General features: G+C 40.2%; 1 protein-coding gene and 1 long non-coding RNA gene across 3 annotated transcripts; one reads left to right on the top strand and one right to left on the bottom strand.

Annotated features, from left to right (window-relative positions):
• Positions 1-10,728, bottom strand: TVP23A (trans-golgi network vesicle protein 23 homolog A). 2 transcript variants are annotated; one of them, XM_066977979.1, is made up of 6 exons: positions 10,416-10,728; positions 7,563-7,599; positions 6,487-6,576; positions 3,387-3,512; positions 1,608-1,737; positions 1-1,174 (listed from the first exon to the last, which is right to left on the bottom strand). In XM_066977979.1, the coding sequence occupies exons 1-6, from the start codon at positions 10,568-10,570 to the stop codon at positions 1,116-1,118; spliced, it is 597 nt and encodes a 198-aa protein (XP_066834080.1). In that variant the 5' UTR covers positions 10,571-10,728; the 3' UTR covers positions 1-1,115. The 2 variants fall into 2 exon arrangements, with proteins under 2 accessions (XP_066834080.1, XP_066834079.1); XM_066977978.1 differs by having other exon boundaries at positions 7,455-7,599; positions 10,416-10,724.
• On the top strand, positions 10,601-12,383 carry LOC106041193 (uncharacterized). The gene is made up of 2 exons (XR_001210350.3): positions 10,601-10,738; positions 10,845-12,383. It is a non-coding gene; the product is annotated as an uncharacterized lncRNA (long non-coding RNA).
• Positions 12,384-22,155: the final 9,772 nt, after the last annotated feature.

Here is a 22,155-nt window from a genome sequence, read left to right on the forward strand (position 1 = left end):
TCTTTGCCTTAGGTTTTTATTTCCATAATTTAAGATTCTGGAAGTTCACAGGCATCTCAAAGCTTGCTATAGTTTAAAAAAAACACAACTGTACATCTATGTTACAAAGGTGTAATCTGAATCCAGTGTCACCATACTAGTAACCTGAATATGAAGTTGACTTTTGAAAACATCTGTATGCAAGATTTTATTCACACAGTTGAACATAAAATACGTTTCACTGATGTAGGGATGTTGTATCTGAAGAATCTAATAAGCATGTGTAGTAGGCTTTGCCCTACCCTCTGCACTGGGATTAATTGTAACGCCCACTTTCTTACTGCAAAACATCCCATAAGTATCTTTTTCCTTTCCGTATAAAAGATCTGTATTTTGAGTAGAATTGTTGAAGTGATGTCTTTTTTTATTATTGGCATCAGTTTTAAAATAAAAACCTGCTAGAGTTTAGGCAGCTATGATTACAGTATAAATACAATATTTTATTACAGGTATTGAATAAAATAAATGTATTTTAATTACTTAACTGTGGCTGCTCCACACAAGTACACTGTGAACTTGCTGCAAGATTTTTTTCTTCTACTAGATCTTAAGCCTGAATACAAAAAAAAAATTAAATTTGGTTTCTTAAATAACCAAGTGGCCCTTTATGATTGTAATTCCTCTTTTTACTGCAGAATCAACTCTGAGAACAGAGTTATGAGAGTTATGAGAGTGTACAAGAGGAAAAGGTAATTTCGTTTTATTAACTGTAGTTTGAAAAACAAGTGATCGTTGTCTTTTGACTATATTCTAATTCTCAGTTAGGATAACCCAATAGTTTCAGGTTAGTTCACAGTTTTTTTCTCAAGGACATGTCTGCTCATAAAAGTTCTGTATAAACCACAAGCACTGTTCTCATGCCTGTGCAAACTGCCTTTTGGTGAAAGTCTTATTTTGAAATAAGTAGAGTCTTTAACAAAGGCTATAAACCTTTCTGTCTGAAGACACAAATGACAAAATCATTATTTCATGCAGGTATAATTCTAGAAGAGCTTCACTTCAGTAACTTAATATGAAAAACAGCTTTCATAAATCAGTATTTTTACCGGTTGTCTTTTTATTATTTCCTTAAATGACTATCTAGTGCCTGTCTTTCCATGTTCTTCAATGCAGTCGTCTGAAATTCTTGTCTGTCCTACAGAATGAACACAGGAAAGGCGGATGTCACCATAGCACAGTATGCAGGAATCATAAACAGGGAAAAGGCTGGTGGAAGCCTCAGGGTTTAAGACTGCTCTTCCATTTGTATGTATCCATATTGTAACACCTAGGCATTACAATACCTCAGAAGGCATCATACTGAAGGTTTAACTTAGAGGAAATTCTTCATGGGCCTTGCAAGCAGCTCAGTTGTGAAGCTTCAGCAAGGCTCCTGAATACAGAGCAGACTGCCATGGGGTACAGCCCCTCTGCGAGAGTGCACAAGAATTGCTTATTGGAGAATCAAGGTAGCCCTGTCAGAAGCTACACTAGGAACTAATACCAGGAAAAGCCAAAACCAACAGCGTGAGGCAGGTCGGCATTTGATACCTCGTGGTTTATAGCTGATGGTCCAGCTTGGTACTTACTCTTGGGAACATCTGCTGTGACAAAAAACCTCGAAGTTATTCTGCTGATGCTTTTTTGTCCCCCTAATTTGCAGTGGATGTATCCATATAAATTAGCAGTTTGAAGGGAGATCCCAGCTATCACGAGAGCCTGTGGACAAACAAAAGATTGGCTGGGACAAATATACTGCCATATATGTAGACTATGCATAGAATATATATGCATGCACATATATGTATGTATACTCTATACATACAGGCTGTAAGAAAGGAATATCCCTTCAAATAATGAAAGACCTTAAAAGAGATCCAACCGTACTAAACACTGTAGTCCCTTTCTGCAAAATGTCTTTTTTATCAAAACTGTGCAGCTTTTTTTTTTTTTCTGGCTCAGGTCATTCTGCATTTTGAAAAACTTCATTACTTTCTGAAGAGCACCTATCCAAAAAAGCACCTATTTGACCAATTGCGTAATCATTTAATCTTTTAAACCTGATCGTATCTAAGAGCTTCACATCCAAACACACAGCAAGCCTGCAGACACGTTTAGCTGCCAAATGCCTTACGACACACAAGTAAGATCCTATAACTTGCAGATTTACAAATAGCATCAATAGATGTGAATCAATATCCATCGTTAGCAGGCAGTGTAAATGAGTAGGTCCTTTCATGATGCTAGAGGCTTAGCAGCAGGCAAAATCCAATTAATTAACTGGTAAAATAATGTTTTTCTTAATTTCCTGGAAGCTGTCAAATTTTCATTTGGGTAACATGGTTTTACAAGCACCTGAACAACCTGCATCTTCTGTGCTAGCTCAGGTTCCTTCTCCAGCTAGCTCTTTGCTTAGCAAACAATCTGTTTTTCAAAACTAAAGGTGGAGCTGTGAAGGAAGACAGCTGGTTTAATTTTAACTATTGTTTGTATAGTTATGCCATTTGGGGCATTAGAAAGCAGTTAATGATTTGCAATAGATTCATACCCGTTATCTGAATTTCCTGTTTCATTTACTAACAAAATGTAATCTCGGCTATTATTTGTTCTGTAGCAGCAGGTATGCAAGACGCTTTATATCTTTTAAAAATTAATAATAAAATTGTACTTTGCACAGTTCAGAACTTGACGAAATGTATTCTATGGTGATTATGCAAGCACAATTGAAAAGTTTACAGAGGAAAACAAAGATTTCATAGACAAAGCATCAGCATAATGTAATATATGGGGTACAATTTCTATTTAGGAAAATGTAATGTTTTGCTTTTTGTAGAATAGATGACTTATAAATACAATAATTATAAACTATATATCTCAATTTATCAAGATTTTTAAGTGCTGTGATACTGGTTCTTTCAAAAGGGAATGATACCAGAAATCTAAAATCCTTACTTTTAAGAGCTTAAGAGACATTCAAGTCCCGAGGAGATGTGAAAACCTGAAAGCCAGCACTTTTGGTTCACTTTTTGTTCTCTCCTACTAGTCTCCTTTGACGGCAATAAAGAAGTTGGAGAAAAGTAAGATGCTACAGTTAAAAATGAGGCAGCAATTCTGTCAACTACCTAAGATGCTTTACTGGAGATAAATGAAGTAGTTGACAGCTGATAACCTAGTAAAAGTGAGGCTAAAAATGATCCATTCTGGAGTGCAGGGCTTGCCTGCAGAAAACTCTGACTCCTTGAAGCTGTTGGGGGGATTTCTGTAATGTTGGAGATTTTGGTACAGATTGTTGCAAAACTACAGATCTGGGTTTTCCCTCAATTAACATTACTTGTCAGCTGTAGCTCATTCAGTAATGCCAGACTTACCAGCCATTTCAGCTTCAGGGAGAACAAGGTGCTGAAGAAAAATACAATCCATATGACTGGACAGATAATGAGGCCAAGCCAAAAGATTCGAGCTTCAGCTTCAGTTGAGGCAGCTATTGTAGACACCTAGCAAGAAAATTACTGAAACTTTTAGTCACAAAGACAAAACCCATAATAAGTAACAAATCAGTGGAGGAGGAGGAATGGACAAATCTACTTGTTTACCCAAATTTCATTTATTACATGCATACAGACAGGGTGGTTTCAATAGGAAGAGAAGTCACTGATGCGAAATTTTCTGCCCGCTGTCCTACTGTACATGATAGTATTTTCTTTTCAAAATGCACTGTTTTCCTTTTCCTGTTCTCACTTAAATGAGATAATCCATTCCTTTTGTAAAAGGTAGTTGCCACTAATGCTACAGATTAATAATATTTTATAGTCAAAAGTTCTATATGCTAACCATTACTTTTAAACTTCAGAAAGACTAAGTTAAATTTGGTATTAGATTCAAACTTTACCAAGGGCTCAGAGAAGCGTGAAACAGAAGACAGTGTTACAAGCTGAACTTCAGTGTGAGTATTTTGCAGTCTGAGGAGTAGTTTTGTGACTTGTGCCATGATCACAAGTCAAAAGCATTGGGAAAAAAATCAGTGTAGTATCAGAAAAAAACTATAATATCTAATGTGGCAATGAGTATCTATACCAAGTGCTAACAAGCAAACTTTAAAGATCCGCACAGGATTGATCATTTGGTTCCAGTTCAGACAATTAAATTCTCATAAAAGTGTCCATTTCTACACATTTTATAAAAGCACACATAGCTTAATTTAAACCTGGTGTGATGCTTAGTTTTATGTTATGTAAACTAATAGTTCAGTCTTGCTTATGAAGTCCATTGATATTTGATAAATTAAGACATGTAGCTTCAAAATGCCTAACACTACTGTTGGGCACCACAGCAACTGCTGGCACCTCTCTGAAGGGGGCATCATTCAAGGTGCTCTATTTGCGTTCTTCAGGGAGAGCAAAAGCCTCAAGGCAGGCTGAAAAAAAAAATAAAAAAAGGTTGTGGATTTCTTCTAGTCAGTACAACTCAAAAGGATCACTGTTAGCTCCAAGCACTTAAGAGAAACTAAGCAAAGATTTGCTCAGAAGGTTTTGATCCTTCCTGGGAGAACAGAATTCAGAATCACACACCAAACATCAGGCCACTCAACCATCACCAGTGCTACCTTCTGAAATACGAGCTTCTCAGCAGGAAAGGAAAACTCCGTGGAGTTTGAAAACTGAAAAGACTCTTAGTTCAGTACCTAGAGTTCTCCCTCTGAAAATAAGATTCATCCGTCCATCCCATGTTAGACAGATGGTGGTATCCAGCAAACGTGGTTAAGCTACTCTGTTGCGCCAAAGAAAATCCTGGAAGATGCATTAATTAGCAAGTGTCTAATTTTTCAAAATACACTCTAAACCAGTGATGTTGGAGAGATCCAGAGAATAATGTTGGTCTGTGCCTTCACAGAATTACAGAAAAAGAAAGATGTTCTGAGTCAGTAAAAGAGCTTCATCACCTGTATCCAGAACTGACAAATTACCCAGTAGGGTATTAGCACGAACTAATGCAGGGGAATAAAAATCTCAGTGCACCTAAGAACTCCACACCTAAAAGAACTAATTAACTTGATGAGCAAGATTACAAAAGGCTGCAGCCCCCTAAAAAAGAAAAAAAAATAACTCTAGGTGGAACTTCTGTCCCAGCAGCAGTGCACCAGGAATTGGCTGCTTGTTATTGGTGACTTGGAATATTTCTAAGCAAATCCACTCCCTAGAGGAAGAGATTTCAAAAAGCTGCCAGAGGACTGGGAAGGGAGGTGGGGACTCTGGAAAGTAAGATGATTGTGTGTATTCCGGGACTTGTAAATGATAAAGCAGTTACGGACAAGCCATGACCAAAGTACAGGCCACTCTAATTACATGCTATACTATGATTTTCATGTTTATCAAACTATTTGCTACAAGTTTTGGAAGGCTTGAGCCCATACGAGTGAGTTGACTTTGTACTCTTAGGCTGGAATTAGCAAACTGCAATAAGCGAACTAGGGAACATGCTTACTCATTTTACGGTGATATTGCAGTCAGGAGGTCATCTCATGAACACCCTTGCTTTTAAGATCTAAGAAAGTTCTTGCTTACTGCCGCAGATCAACAAAACTAAGATACTCTAAAGGTCTTCTAGCTTCTCTGCTTTCCTGCAGACCTTCCTGTATTCCCAGTTTCACGTGGCTTACAGGCAGAAAGCTGGCATCACTTAGCTTCTTACTGGCGTGCAGCCATGCTGCCTGCTGGGCTGCGGCTGGGCTCCAGACCTGCACCTTCAGTGTTTTATGCTGGGCTCTGCACCTGGGGTGTGTGCACAGCTGGGTCTGTGAGAAAGGGATGTCCCAGTCAGCAGCACTTCAAGTGCTGTTCTACAAGCCTCTTGCCTCAATGGGATTTTGGACAATGTTAGGAAACCAACATGAAAACTGTTTAATCTTGACCTTGGAGGCACTGCCAAGTGCCACTTGGTAGTTGGGTTTTTGTTTGTCTTTTTTTGCTCAGGGTGTTGGGCAAGCACTAGCAGTGTTGGAATGCGTTGTGATACAGGTACTACAGCCCAGCATATTCCCTGAGCATGAATAAAACTTAAAAAAAAACTTTTAAAAACTGAATTTGAACTATTCAGCCTTGCTTTCAACCTAGCTCTTCCCTGAAGAGAATTCCCTTTTGTAATTAACTAAGGGAAGATGTGTTTATTACAAGGTGTTCTCACTTGAAATTAAAATAGAACTACCAGAAATGTCATATATAGAACCACGATATGAATATTTATTCTGCTGATGAGTATGATATGAGTTGCAAGACCTCTGCTGAGTATTTCCAGGAACTGACAACCTGGTGTGCTTGCAGCTGAATACTTGCTTTATCTTCTAAAGAAACTAGATATTGAGCATTTTTGTAACAGTTGCTTTTTTGTTCCTTTATTGGAATTAGTATGGGCTTTACAAGCTTTCATACGCACTCTTGTTTGTCCCGAACCTATTTTTGTTATCATTCTTACCCTTCTTGCTTCAAATACCCAGTGGCTTTTTCCGTCTTCATCAATCTGGTTCCACCAACGTAAACCAACCAGGAGTCTTCCTGTCACATTCTAGTGACACAGTTATTTGCATTAACCAGGTGCGCAATTTACTTGTCAGACAACATTTAAAATTAAGACAAATGTCTTTAAAAAAAAATAATTTTATCAAATAGTAAATTTAGTTCTAAAAGCTATGTCAACTTGTGCACAACAGTCACTAACGATGGATGAGTTAATAAAAATCAGAGGCCTGTTCTCCTCATGTGATAAGTAGCGCAGTAACATTGATTTAGGTAAGAAATTATACGACGTGCCCTTTCAAAGTCAGTATCTTGGAGAAGCCTCTGATAAATTCTTAGTAAGAGAGGAGAACACCAAACAAAACCATTTAGGGAAAATGAAAGATTAATTATAAGCAAGTTTGGAATCAAGCAAATTAAGACAATATTTTTGTGCCTGGATGAATACTATAATTTTTCAGGATGCCCGAGAAATAAGTGCTTCACTTCAGTGCAGAAGCATCATTCTGTTTTGAACCCCTGGGGATTCAAGGCTGGCCTGACCAAGCTGCCTGCCCATGGTGAGGGCACTGCTGCTTCAGCTGGGCTCCCGGTAGCGTCATGCAGCTCCTGCACGCTGGCAGCGAGGCACAGAATTGCAGCTTTGGGCACCCTTGGGCATCCATCACTGAAAGCTAGTTTTAATTTATTTTTTCTAAGAGGGAAAGTATACAGACAAATCTGCCTATGGCAAGGCAACTTGCTCACCATGTGTAACTTATATCAGTGACTAAAGATACGTAAAAGTCTTCAATAAAATGTGTCAGACATGTTTAATAGATCTACAGATCAGTGTTTTTGTCACTCTTCAGTACACATCTTCCTTATCATTTTCATTTAATGGCACATAATACTTTCAAAGGTAATTACTGTTCAGGGTCATCTTACCTTAACTGACCAGAAGTCAAAGGACAGAAGGAGGAGAATAGTGACAAAACAGGCAACAAAGCTGTTGCTGAACCAGTCACAGAACAAGTAGGTAATAATAGCACTCACTCGGAAAAACAGGTGGAAAAAGGTGGCCAGTGGGTGCCTGGAAAAACAACAGAGAGCACTTAGGAAGTTATGGGACAAGAAGGGAAGTTTTATACTTGCTAACAATGCAGTATAACACAGCTAGTTCTAGTCTGTAACGGTATCTCCATTTGTATCTGCTGTTATTTCATATGTTGATGTATTACCAAAGTGATAATTCTTCCAATAACTAATCTCCAATCAACAGCTAAAAGATGTGTTGTTCATGATAAAACTTCCTCCAAGATGGCACAAAATCTGCATTCTTTCATCCATTTCTTTGGTAGTGCATGAAGGAATCTAGTGGTTGCATTCACCACTGCACTCCGAACTCCGTATTTCATGAAATCAACCAGTGTAGAATTGAGACAGATCTCATGCCTTTCAGAAGTATTTTGAAAACAGGAATGGGAACTCTGAAGTTTAAAAAAAAAATCAAAACAAAAGATATAGCATAAGACAAAATGAATCTTAGTATGCAGTGACTGAGAACGTGTCCTTTCACAGAGGAAGTACAATTAAGGAAGTTTATAGTTCTTTTGAATGAATGTCCATTAACTTTGTTAGATATTTGTGCTTTCCTTATCAAACAATTCTGTCTATTATGAAATAAAGGGAAACTTTGGAACAAGAACTATACAGAACTGAATTTTGGCCTGTACAGTAAGACACAGGTTTTGAGGAAAGCTGCAATAAATGCAGTAAATTGTAACATGCCAGGTACAAAAGCTTGTACTGTACAGTTGTTCCTGTAAATTAGTTTAAAATGACAATTAACCAGATTAATTAAATGGACATTCCATTTAAGTAACTTCTTGCTTTAAAACTGGAATTAATAAAATGTTTTCCAAATAACTTTTCCATCAGTGATGCCCCTCTACATCTTTAAACAATTAATAGTATGGCCCAAGCCACAATTAATTTTAACAATTCTATTTATTACGTTAAAAATTAAATTAAATAAAAATTAAAAATGCTGCATATATACAATAATTATAATTCTTCATAAAATTGAAATATAATTACATTTAAATTAGAATTAATGTTTATATCTTTATTGGAATGTTATTCCTGTGTGCCTGTTCTAGAAATTAGCTAGCCTATAATGGAAACGTTGTGCTCGTAGTAGTAAACGTGCTTGCCTGGGCAAGCAAGAACGACACGCAGCTGAAGTTTACATTTACTCCTTCCCGATCATGCCCACACTAACCTCAAACTTTCCAAAAACTACTTCTGACTTAAAAACTAAACATGTGACATTTGAAGTGAAAGGAGCTTTATTTGACCCAAGCAGATGGGTGGGTGGGGGGAGCGGAGGGAGTCCTGTGAACTCTCAAACCCAGACACGACCTTGCTATCTCAAACAGGACACAAGAGTTGCATGAATGGTATGTTTTAGCAATAAAAGCTATTTGGAGAAGTCACAGTGCTTTATTTTGGAAGTCAGATGATGAATTACTGTTGAATACTGATGAATTACAGAATGAATCTGTTCTGATGTCAGACTTTGAAGACTGTTTACTGAGAAAGTCTGTGAGCAAGAGGCCTGCAGTTATTACAACCCTAAATGCTTTACTGAGCCTGTAGAACATATCTCAACAGCCAAGGAACCAGTGCTGTGGACCTCAGGAACTCAGACAAATGCTTCAGTGCAGTTTCACTTCATGCAGGCTCTAGGCTGGTCCCACTGACTGACCCTGTGGCTGGTGTGCGCAAGATGCCCTGGAGTTGTATTTTCCAGTTTAGTCTCATTCGTTCATGTGCTCCAAGTCTGCACCACAACACAAATCAAAACACAAACCTGCATCTAAACCGTGGGCTGCCGCTAATGCACTGAAAATAAAGCAGTTCTGGCCATGTTAACTGTGGCTGGTTCATCAAGCAGGTGCCCTGCTGCGAAGTCCAACGCAGTGGAAGGGCTGAAAGGCTTCAGCAGACACTAGTAAAACTGAGTGATTGTACTGTGAAGCTGCACAGTTGGTTGTGTACCTCAGATGTCCAGTCTTAACAGCTCTTATTTTACTTTGTTTATGCATGCAAGAATATTAATGGTGTAATGGACCGCAGTGATCTGGGGTAAGGTAGAAGGAGGGAGTAACAGAAATTTCAGCTGATCATGTGCAGTAGTGATGTGTACGTGTGACATATATTGGTCTTAAACTAAAAAAGGATAGGTTTAGACTAGACATTAGGAGATTCTTCACTGTAAGGGCAGTGAGGCACTGGAACAGGTTGCCCAGGGAAGTTGTGGGTGCCCCATCCCTGAAGGTGTTCAAGGCCAGGCTGGATGGGGCCTTGGCCAACCTGATCTAGTGGGTAGCATCCCTGTCCATGGCAGGGGGTTTGAGTTAGGTGATCCGTAAGGTCCCTTCCAACCCGAGCCATTCTATGATATGCCTGTGGCACGCACCTGTCTTCTCAACAGCCTTTGGGGGGACATCCTTCTGTAGCTCCGTATGGGACAAAAGTGGGGTCCCCAGCTGCAGGCAGCTCACCCCGAGGGTGTTGGGTCTCTGTGGCTTTCCCAGGTAAGAGCTACACACGTCATATTCCAGGCATCACCATCCCTTGGTGGGAAGAGCTGCTGCTTCCACCCAAAACAACCGCTCCCGCTCAGCGGGGCGCACAGCGCAGTCCCAGAGCTCACTGCCGGGGACGAGGGAGCCCTCCTGCCGCCCCGCAGCGCGGCGGCTGCCCGGCCCCGAGCAGAAGGCGGCTGCCATGGGCCGGGGCGGCCCCCTCAGGCCTCGGGCCTCCCCGCCCGGCGCTCGGGTGCTGCCTCACGCGCCCCCCCCCCCGCCCCGGGAAGGGGCCGCTCCGGTCCCCCGCCGTTACCTGATTTGGGCTTTCCGCAGCGCCAGCTCCTCCTCGCCGCCCAAGTCCAGCGACACGTCCTCGGTGTCGTCCCCCAGCGCCTGTGGCGGGGACCCCCACAGCGCGCCCGGCAGCGGCGAGGGGAGGCCGGGCCGCGCAGCCCCCGCCTGCTTCATCCTCCGGGCGGGGGGGTTCAAGGAAAAGGACCCGGCCGCGGCCTGTTCGGGGCCCAGGGGTTGGGCTGGAGCCGGGGGAACTGCCCGCAGCCCCGCACGGACACCCCTGGAGGGGCCCGGGGCTGCCGCCCCTTCCCCGGGCAGCGGCCTGGCCGCGCCGCCGGGGAGGTGGGCCTGGGAGATGAGGGTGCTGCGGGCACCGCCAGCGTAACGGGGGGGCTCGGCCTTTGGTAAAAGGTTAGGGAAGAACTGCGGGATGTGCTTTGAATTGCAGGTGGATGGCGCAGCGGTAAAGGACAAGTGGAAGGAGACAGCGATAGCGGCAGCGGGAAGCGTTCGGGAAGGTCGATGACTGGGGGAAGTAGCACGGTGAAGTGAGGCATCAAGGAAACAACTCGGGCAGGAAAGTGTGAAGTGAAGGATCAAGGAAGAGCTGATACATCAGTCATTTGTAGATCTCACTAGCGTTACGTAAGCCTGCAAATGACAGCGTAGTAGGCTTCTCTGAAATATCTAACCGAAACAGAGTGTATATTTTTAGTAAGTACAGAAGCTGCCAAAGTGAACATTTAAAAATATTAATTGCAAAGTAGTTCTGTGTAAGCACTATTATTAGAGCAAGACTATACCTAATGCATCAGAAAATCTGCCAGAGCTGTTTTCAGTAGGATTTGCAATTAACACAAATTATAGGGGGGAAAGGTGTATTTTATAAGCAATGGTGTTCATATGGTGGTAGCTATATTTTGACCTTGGTAGCCTTAAAACAACACTTTACAGTGTGTCAGTAAGTACACCAGACTCGTACTAAAAAACTTGGGCGGTCTGTAACTGGGTGGATAGCCTACAACATTAAAATATTTAGGTAGGTGTCCACTCCCAAAGAAGAGAGAGTTAATCTCTTTGAGATCTGTCATGAGATACAGTTATTAAATAATTCTGTACATACCTGAAGTTGACACATAGTTCACTTACTGTACCAACAGGCACTATGGTTTATGAGAATGTGGTTTTATGAGAATTAGCAGCAACTTAAACAGAGCCAGCTTCTAACTCAGAAGCAGCTCCGGAACTGCAGTTACAGGTATTCAGTATTTGCATTTCTAGTTCTATTCTATTCTAGCCAATTCAGTATTATAGCCAATACTAATTCAGTCCTAGCAGTATTCTCTGGAAAGCTCTGTTAAATTACATTCTGTGATTATTGAAGGTGTAGTATGGGTTATCATTTTCTTTTAAAGTAAATTAGCATCTAGAAAGAATCCTTGGTCAAATCAGTTCTTCAGGTTTAGAACTGGTCTGCAGAATACAGTTGTAAAGGAATTCATGTGGGAATTATTAGAAAAACATTGTTCATTAGAAGTTTTCTATGTTTTCTAGTATTTCACAGGAGAAACTATCCTATTCCCAACATTTTACAGTGATTTTTATTAAAATACAAATGATTCGAACTGTGGAAATATTAGTAATACAGTAAAGGTAACATAAATCCTCAAATACACACATTGAAGATTTGGTTACAGTAAATTAAGAATTGTGGTTTGGTTTTGAGGGGAGACAGGTTTTTATATGGGAAAACCTTGACCACTTTTGAAATATATTAAGAATTCACCTAATTGCTAAGATCTATAGCATAAAATATTTCAAAATTGTCAGTCGTTTCTGTGCACTTGCCTTTAATCTATGGACACTCGTCACCCCAGGACAAATAATTGCGTTCCTATTGTAGAGCATTATCAGTGCTATACAAGTGCTATGCATCTCTCTCACTGTTTCAACTCCTTTCACGTACAATAAATGGAACGTCTTCTAAGTGCTTTGTTGACTCAGTTAACTGAAGTCAGCTGATTTTCTCTTTCTCTTTGGAGTGTTTCCTGGAATCTACACTGGCATGGTTTCAGAGACTTGCCCTTTAAACTGTACCAAGGATATTTTGAATGTCTCAATCATAGTTGCTCTGGTTTAAGTATCTCAGTTACAGTTTTATATTCAAAGGAACAGAATACTTGGAAATATTGTTAATTCAATAATAACTTTTAGCTCGCTTGCATTAGATACACCTATGGGCTTTGATGGGGTCCAATAAAATGCTTAAATTTTAAGGAGAAATGGGCCAAATTACAGAAAATATTAAATAGATAAATTTCTAATAGTGTTGTCTTTTAACTAATTTGTAAAAGGCAATTTCCTGTTTTGGCCCCACATCAATTTCTGTGGAATTTTTTGGCTGTATGTACCTTAATTGTTCTAACTGGTAGTTCTGTATTAATAGAAGAGAAAACACAGCAGTTGCATGACAGATCAGAATAGTGTCTTTCAGTTGGGTGATACCTAGCAATGTACTCAGAGTAGAGATCAATTTCTGCCATCAGTACCTGATCAGTGAGAACTGGGTAACTGAAATACATGTCAAAGCAGAAAAGCAGAAGAGATTTAGGCTCTAAATATTAATGGATGTTAAAAAAAAAAAAATGTATCAGTGTATTGATCTTTAAGTCAATTATGACTAAAGAGATGAAAAATAATTTTTGAGTATCTCAAGGGGTATAGATACCCATATTGCACAGCTACTTGTTTTATTTCTTAAACGGGTAAGAGTGTCTATATTCCTTCCAGTGAGGGGAAAGAAAAAAAAATAAAATACGTTTTTATTAAATAGTTCAGTTTATTCTCTATATCACCATGTAGCTTTAGGCCTTACATAACTTAAGCCGTAGGAATCTCTGGTGCGGTTACCCGGGAGACAAAATGTTTTGCATTATTAACGAGTTTACTTCAGTATCTTTTCCTGGTTGGACTATGCTGTAGTCACATATAAAGAGCAAAAACAAAGGCATAACAAAGCAAAAACATGAGCTGTCTTCCAGGTCACAGTGCATTGCTCCCCAATGCTTGGGATGCAGACTTTTTAGCGTGCTTAGCTTTATACATCCCTTGATACACTCAAACCTTCAGACATTCTCAGCTGTAGTTCCTGCTCCTTGTTACTTCTGCAAATCATTTCATTTTTCAGTTTGGGAACTGCAGAAATAAGGAACTATCAAAAGTTTGATGTGACTTCACAGATCCATTGCAGTAAGCAGGGATTGGATTCATGTCCTAGAACTGCAGTCTTCTGATTTCACCAGAACCGATGCTTGAGTTCGATTGCCTCCTTCCCTATATAAACGTAGAAGGCCTGTACATACAGAAGCATCCAACACTTCTGCTGAGTTGAGCTAGTCCTCTGTAGGCTTGCTGAGTAAAAATAATCTAAACCTATTTAAAAAAAAAGTCCCTAAAGGTAATCAAAGAGTTGAGAAACTTAGTTCAACAGAAGGTTAGTAGAAAAAATGACTGAGTATTGCTGCTTTTGCTGCTTTCTCTGTAAAAGGTGAAATTACTTATAAAAGCTGTAAGGTACTTATTCATTAGCTCATTTTTTTTTTCTCCTTGCTGATAGCAATATCTGATAGTTCTGTTCAGATCCCCGAGGCCCATGTTGGACCTTGTTCTTCAACCACAGCTTTCAATGGCAAAGTCTACTTCATCTTTTGTTGTAGACACTGTGGTTAAGTGGTTTTTGCTATGTCTGCTTGCATTTGTTCTTATTTATTCTAAATTGGTATCTTTGACAGGAGGGTACAAGGGAATAAAGGCAATTTCAAAATTCTCAGGAAAAAGTAGAATACTTAGACAAAACACACACAAAAAAAAAAGAAATAAAAAAGGGTTCCTAATCTGATGCAGTGAAAGGAAAACCTGTATTTACAATTCTTAATTCTTTTGACATGCAGATTTCTGTGAAGCAAACTGGTACCTACCTCTGTAGCATTTCTATTCAATAGCATATTTCCTTAATTTGTTAATACCTTTTTTTTTTCTGGTTCACCAAATAACCATCAGCTCCCTGAAATTCCTTATACTCAATCACAGAGAACTTGAAAAGGTGTCTGAGGAATCCATACTGTTTCTATAGGCCTGAATCATATGAAGACGTATAGGTTCTCAGGATTGTTGCTTTTTTCAGGAATCTGGATCCGTAATATAAGCCTCAGAAACGTGAAGCATCTCGGAACAAGGTCCAGCACATTCACTTGCATGTTCTTTTTAAGATGCACCAGATGCCACTGTAGATAACTTGCCCTATACCCAGTACACAGCTCTGAACCTCTCCTGAGGGTCGGGGTCTAATTTCTTTTGGCAGAACCGAAAGCACAGTACATGTCTGTCTTTTAAGTGGCCTATGAGTCTCTTTTTCAATGGGATCTGTGCTTAGGAAGAGACCCCAGTTCCTTCTGCCACATGAAAGGTTCCAAACCTCAGCCTCCTGGCTTGGGAGAAGAGGAAGCTTAAGGCTGTTCTCATGAAAACTGTTCTGTGTGACTCTCAAGCTGGAGGCTGAAGCATCTGTCCCTCCTGTGGATGTGCTTGAATTCATGATAAAAAAAAAAAAAAAAAAATCTGTAAATAAACACCAAATAAAGGTATTGAAATAAACCTTGGAAGAAGGGCAAGAACCCAAACCTGGTTGTTTCTCAGAATGCACTAACTGTCTGGTTTCATCCTTTGTACATGGTAAAACAGCTTTAACAGAAGGATTTGAAAGCTCCCTGTCCCTGCAGCTGAGCAGCCCTAAGATCCCATTACAGGGCTGCAGAAACATGGATCCCGAAGCTCCTTTAGAAGGCTGTGTGACCATGCCTACAATCATCACAATTGCTGGCTGCAGTTGCAAGAAAAACTGCACAGCTACTGAAATAAAAGTCATGGTAAAGGCAAGTTTGTGCAAGTGAATAAAGATAAAGCTACTGTGACTGATGCGTATTTTAGTATCTTTTGTGTCTAGCGTGTGCAGAAATGCTGAAGGGAAGCCCCTAAAATACATGATTTCTTCAACTGTCAGTGTAGTGTTTTTGCCCAGATTTCTCTTCTCCATCATTCTGAAACTTGACACAGAGCTGTGGTTTTGCACACGTCCTTTTCCTTGTTGGTTTCGGTTTGCATTTGTATTCGGTTTCCCATTCTTGCTCTATTTTATTTTAGTGTAAGGGGAATTACAATTTTTGTCACATGCTCCAGTGCTCCAGTGTACTGGACTAATTAGGTGAAGTCCAAGTGATGGATATACATTTCTTTTTACATATTTACATTTATACGGGATATACTTTTTTTTTTCCCTCTTTCATCAGTTTTTGTAATTGCTCTCAGCTATAGATAAATGACAGAGTTCTTTAACAAGATGAATGCTGTTGCGCCCTGTCTGTCTTAAAACTATGGGCAAGAGATCTGCGCATTTACATGACACTTGCAGACCTCTTGAAAGTCGAGAGAAGGAGTAAGACCTCCTTGCTGTCTCTCCCTCAGTCTGTAGGCCAGGGAGCAGCTGGATGATGCTGCAGGTCCTGGTGCTCACGGCGTGCTTGCAGAGCATGCAGCTGCAGCCAACTGCTAGTGAAAACCCTTCACACTCCATCCATGGCTTTCTGGTGAAATGTCTTTTCTTTAAGGTATTATCTTTTCCTGCGTGTGACAGGTGTTACCTTCTTTTCCTAAGACTAGCAGGGAAGGTACCTCTGCATATACAGTGATGGCTTCCCCACCCTGAGAAGTGTCACAATTTCTCCTTGCTAACTGTTGTGGCCATGCTGCTCCTATGGAAATTTTTGTTGGTAGTCTGCTGAAACTTCTTGCCTTCTCTCCACCTCTTCTCTCCCAGGTGAAAACAACATGTTTCAATGGGACTTGTGCAGTTAATTGTGATGAAACCCTCAGCATCTATGCTTCAGTGGAAAACAAGATAGTTCTGTAACATTTTCCAAAGAATAAGTACAAGTCATTTCAGGAATGTTTCCCACCATGTAACTGTTTCTGCAAGGCAAGTGTGGAAAGCTCTGCTGACCCTTCCTGAGCAGGCATATGTGGGCAGGATTAGTGGAAGAAATTCATTCATTTCTGCTGTGTTTGTGCAAGAGGTGGGGTCATATAGCTAGGAACAGACATCACGTAGCTTTTAAAACAAATGATATGTCACTGAAACAGACTATCAATATAAGAAAAACTATGCTCAGGTACACCACAAATTAAAGAGTAGCTGGACAGTTTTTCATAAACTAGACAGTCATGTAATGTAACTGCAATATTTTTTCATAAATTCAGAATATGACCTAAAATCTCCTTTGTATTTGTTTCCATAAACTAGTTCTGGTTCTTTCTCAACAAGTCTGTCTAAATGTCTCTGTTCTTTGCACTGTGAACAATTATGTATTGAAACCTAGAGGTCAGCTGCTTCTCAGTGTTACATGAAGATGGGAGGAAAACTGTTGCTTGAGAAAGCCTAGAATGATGCATTCCCTGGCACTGTATTCCCTTCCTGTACAACTTTATGGTGTTCTACAAGTGAGGGATCTAAGACTGATGACCCCATTAGGACAGTCCCACATTCAACTTTGCTGGTCCCTTGTCTAAGGACATGAAGAGGTCCATGAAAAATTATAGAGCCCCTCTGCTATCAGCTCTGGAGCTCCCCCCAGGTAGAACAGATCGTTTGGAACAGGAACAGAATCTGTTGAAATTTAGATCACAGAGGCCCAGCATGCTGGTGAAAATCATGTTGTAGGATAACAGCATGCTTGTCAGTGAGCAGTGCTTGCTTTGAACACCAACAAATTTTTGTTAATTTAGTTTTCGGTTGTTGCAGTTCTGAGAAATTCCACACATTCTAGTGCCAGTGAAAGTAATGAATCACTGTGATTTTAGGTGAGGTAGAAAGCGGTGGAATTACTGATTTAGATGTCTGCCTCTCAATACAGAGAGGATGCAGGAAAAATGATACTTTGCTGCTGAAAACAGTTTAATGTCTTCATACATATCTGCGTAATTCTCCATGAAGAGAGCGTTGTGGTAGCAGTGTCCTCTTTGCACAAAAGATCTGGCCTGCACAGGCCAGGTTGGCAAATTTGTTGTTATTTATGCTGTGAAGCTAAAAATGTGAGGGCTATGAGTTTTTTAACTTTAATATTTTACAGGAAGCAGTGGAATTCCACTGAATGTTTATGGTAGACTGGCAGCGAAATTGGGTATCCCAGACTAGTTAAAAAACAAGGTCATTTCTTCAGGAATACCTTTCAAAGGTAAAGTCAATTAGGATGTTGTCAAGCAGTCATCTAACAGTTCTTTTGTTCAGCCTGCTTTGCTCCGTCAGTTTTCTGAGAATGGTTGTCAAGTTTGGGAGATTTTGAATGATCACAAATATTTGCAGTCCTAATCTTTTAGACTTGCTAGACTGGAAATTCCCTACCTTTTGAGTTTCTAACCTCAACTGAGACAAATATATTCTGGGGAAATAGCCAGTATGACCAGCAGTGTTGCAGTGTGTCACCTTGGGCTCTATGTATCTCACCTGCAGGCTTCCTACTGCAGTACTGAGGCTCTTCATATTGTTTGGGAAGCAATATGGTGGGTAATACTAGAGGCATCAGTGTGGAAGGTTGCTGAAGGACTTTTACAGAAAATTGCTTAGGAAATCCTGGTTATGTACACGTGACAAAAAAATAAAATAAAATTACATTGGTAACAGAAGTCTCCATTCTAATATTCACTCAAAGCAAGTTTCCATAGTCCAGCATTGTAAAATGCAACAAAGTTAGGGGGGATGCTGATATGTAGACATTCACTAAGGGCAGCATTCTCTAATGCTCATGGATGTTGCAGCAAAGACCCAATTGATTTCAGTGGATACTACGTTATGTGTTAACTTAATTCATTGAAAATACCTTTAATGTTGAGTGAGCTGTTGTTTCTGGTTTTCCAGTCAGCTAGTGTCACTGGCCATAAATTGGATTCAATACCACATTTTTGGGGGGAAACCCTTTTTTTCCAGGCTTATCATAGCACTAACATACTGTTGGTTGAACAATTTTTCATGGACTGAAAAGTCTGTTCATCAAATTTCTGTGCTTTCTGATTGTAATGATTCAAGCTGTGTAGTATATTGGCATCAGCATTTCATTTCTTTGCTTCACAGATGAATGTGTGTATTCAGGGTCACAGCTTCCCTTCTTGTTTTAAGAATTCTCTTTAACTGACACATGTATGTAGGTAAGTGATTCTGCATAGCAGCTGTATCGCTTTTTAAGGATCATTATGGTAGTCTTCTCTTGAAGTCAAAAGGAGAAGAAATCTAGTGTTCTGCCTTAGCTATAGAAGGTGCTAAATAGTGGCAACATAAGCAGTAAATAGCAAAAATGCACAGTCTGACTTAGTTCTCTTTTTCACACACATTGTTTGTGCTATGATACATTTTAAAGAGGAAAGTTACTTAAAAAGGAGAACTCGTGCTTTTGATTTCTCTGCATTGAGAGGAAGTATCACTTCTAAGTAAATATTAGTCTACAGCTAATTTTGAAATCCAAATAACCATAGTAAAATGTTGGCAATTAATTTCTCTGGTCTTCCCAGGGACAGTAATACAGCTGAAAGTGTACCAGTGTAGGTGAGGTTATGGCCTTCAGTACCTGGCATCTGGCTATATCACAAGCCTTAGTAGATTTTACCTGGTGTCAAGTTAGTAAGAGATTTTTTTTTATTTTATAAATGCAAAAACAAAAGCAGAAATAGAAATATTTTATCATATTTTTTTTCAAAATAGAAAAGTAGCAGTGCTAGAAGTCAAGTGAAGTTTTCAAGGCTTAATGTAACTGTAATCCCCTGCTGCTCATTTTGCTTACAGCTACAAGATAATCATTTTTTAAAGTCAAAGGCAGAGTTCTTCTAGTACTTGATACCTTTGCCTATAGCCCAGCAAAGCTGGGGACAGCTGTGTAAAAAATGCATCCCAACCAATGATCTTGGATATATTTTTGGAAAACTCGGGAATCCTGAAAACACATAGGAAGAGTAAAACACAGGGATCAATTGAGATCCTTATACACTCACACCTGTGTGAAGGCAATCCCACTTTGGATCTGTCTTAAATCTAAGTATAACAGAAAAAAAAATGTATTTGGGTTGAAAAGCCTATAATCTCCTCTTTGTGCAGGACATTCCCTGGGTACATTTGCAGGTGGAAACTGTTTAAGGCTTGAAACACAGAAAATCTACTTTCCTCATGCTTAAGTGGCAATCCTGATTAAGCATCACAAGATATTTCCTTGCTTTTCTACATCTGGAGGAAACTATCCCATGGATGCAAGTTCGTTGTTTGCCCACAAAATGAAATCTGCCATCCCCGTGTTACTGTATTTCTTCCCCTCTGACACCCCTCGTGCCAGTCAAACACACTTATGCCCTGGAGCATTGGGCAAGGCTTTCTGTACCTAGCTTTTACAAGAGTTAAGGTGCAGCAAGTCAAGGAGCTGCAGAGACTGGCAGAGGATTACAGTTTAAATTGACTTTCTTCTTTTAATAGACAGCTTCCCATGTTGCTTGGACTCTCTTCATTTTGCATCAAGAAGGAAACTTCTCAGTCAGGAGAACTGCTGACTAGAGGGGCCTAAAACATGACTAATGATGCTGAGAAAGGCTTCTGAAAACCTCTCAGGCCAACTAATGGAGATAATACTTTTTTTTTTCTTTTTAACCTATCATGCCCATTCAAGAGTACAGATCACAGGAGAAGCTGAGATTGAAACCATCTCTTCTCCCCAAACTGTGGTAAACTCATTCAGGTTTGCTCTAATAGCAAGCAGTTCCCAACTTTCTGCAAGGCAGGCAGGCTTCCAGCTGCCTTCCACATGTGCTCCACTCATGATAATGTACATGTGGAGGCATCTTATTCAGTACAGCTTTACGTTGATAAAAGTAAGGAAACAGTATTTTTCAGTACTGCTCCGAGCAGAGAGCTCCATCTTACTATTTATGCTTCAACAGAACTAATGTTCTCTCCTGTTTTGAATCAATGTAAGCAGCAACTTTAAAGGAAAATACATTTAAAAAACATTATTTGGCATGAGTAAAACATCAATATGCCTGAAAAAAATGAAATCGAAGGGATTTACTTTCCCCTAAGGAAAACAATTTGCTTTTCTCAGTTGCCATTTAAATAGTTACAGTAAAACTTGTTACCTACCTGCACTGCAAGTCAAAATTGTACTGCTAGATAATGAGGTTCCTTATTTTTCTTATGTTTTGCGTGTATTTCCTGATACTGAACATAAACATGAACATTTGGAAAGAACTTGACATTATTTTTTGTCTACAAAGATATTTTAGATCTTAACCAGAGTTTTCAGTTGTGTACTTCAAACTTTTATAAAGATTTAGCAAATTCCTCTCAGTGTGTTGTTTCTAACTAGGTAGAATTATTGCTCCACTTTGAAATGTGTCTGATGATGAAAAGTAATCATGGAAATATTCAAGGTAGTAAAACTGAGAAGCAAATAATGAGAAAAATAATTAGATATTTCAATCTTAATCCCATACTCAGCCTATAGGCTTGTTTAGGCAGCCATGTAGCAGACTGGATGTTAAAGATCCATCCGTCCGTAAGCCCCCAAACAGCCCTAGAAATTTTGCCCCAGTATGTATTTTAAAGCTGTATATTCTGCTCCAACAGTCAGATATTTAAAAACAAAGTGTTTTTTTTTTTTAAAAAAAAAATAAAGAGCTGTGGTGTAAACTGAAATGTCAGTAATGGGTAACTGTTTATTTACCCACTGCTGTCTTCTATCCTAAAACACCTCCCTAAACATAAACAGCTCCCAAAAATAAGATGCTGCAACATATCATATAGATCAGTAAGTAGAAAGTTTTGAGTAGAGATAAGGAAAACGAATCACCGTTAAGAAGCATTTATTATGGTGTTCTCTGCTGCATTAGGCAAAGTGTTGCCCGCAGGTGGAGGGAGGTGAGCCTTCCCCTCTGCTCAGCACTGGTGAGGCCACACCTGGTGTCCTGGGTCCTGTGCTGGGCCCCCTAGGATGAGACAGACCTGGACATACTGGACAGAGTCCAACATAAGGCCACAAAATTGATGGAGGGACCAGAGCATCTCTCCTGTGAGGAGAGGCTGTGTGAGCTGGGCCTGCTTAGCCTGGAGAAGAGGAGGCTCAGGGGGATCTCACCAATGCCTACAAACCCCTGAAGGCAGGGTGCACGGAGAATGGAGCCAGGCTCTGCTCAGTGGTGCCCAGGGCCAGGCCCAGAGGCAGTGGGCACAAACCGGAGCACAGGAGGCTCCCTCTGAGCACCAGGAGGCACTTCTGTGCTGTGCGGGTGCCGGAGCCCTGGCCCAGGTTGCCCACAGAGGCTGTGGAGTCTCCTCCTTGGAGATCTCCCAAAGCCACCTGGACATGGGCCTGGGCCCCCTGCTCGTGGTGGTCCTGCTGGGGCAGGGGGGAGCAGATGGGCCCTGAGGCTCCTTCCACTGTCAGCCATTTTGTGAATTTTAGAAGCATTCTAATTACACACTGCCTATTCTTGAAGAGCAAGAAATTACTCAAGAAGCTAGTATTAAAAAAGATTTCTTACTAGTTTTGAGCTGAGGTGAGGGGTCAGGTGGTAGCAGATTTGGAGTTACTTTTATGGAAGATTTGGTACTCTTTTGAACTGGGGACTTTAAAACTTCTCTTTAAGGAATTTAATTTAAAGTATCCACCCCTTGGAAT

This window comes from Anser cygnoides, chromosome 15 (assembly GCF_040182565.1).
Source record: "Anser cygnoides isolate HZ-2024a breed goose chromosome 15, Taihu_goose_T2T_genome, whole genome shotgun sequence".
Classification (NCBI taxonomy): domain Eukaryota; kingdom Metazoa; phylum Chordata; class Aves; order Anseriformes; family Anatidae; genus Anser; species Anser cygnoides.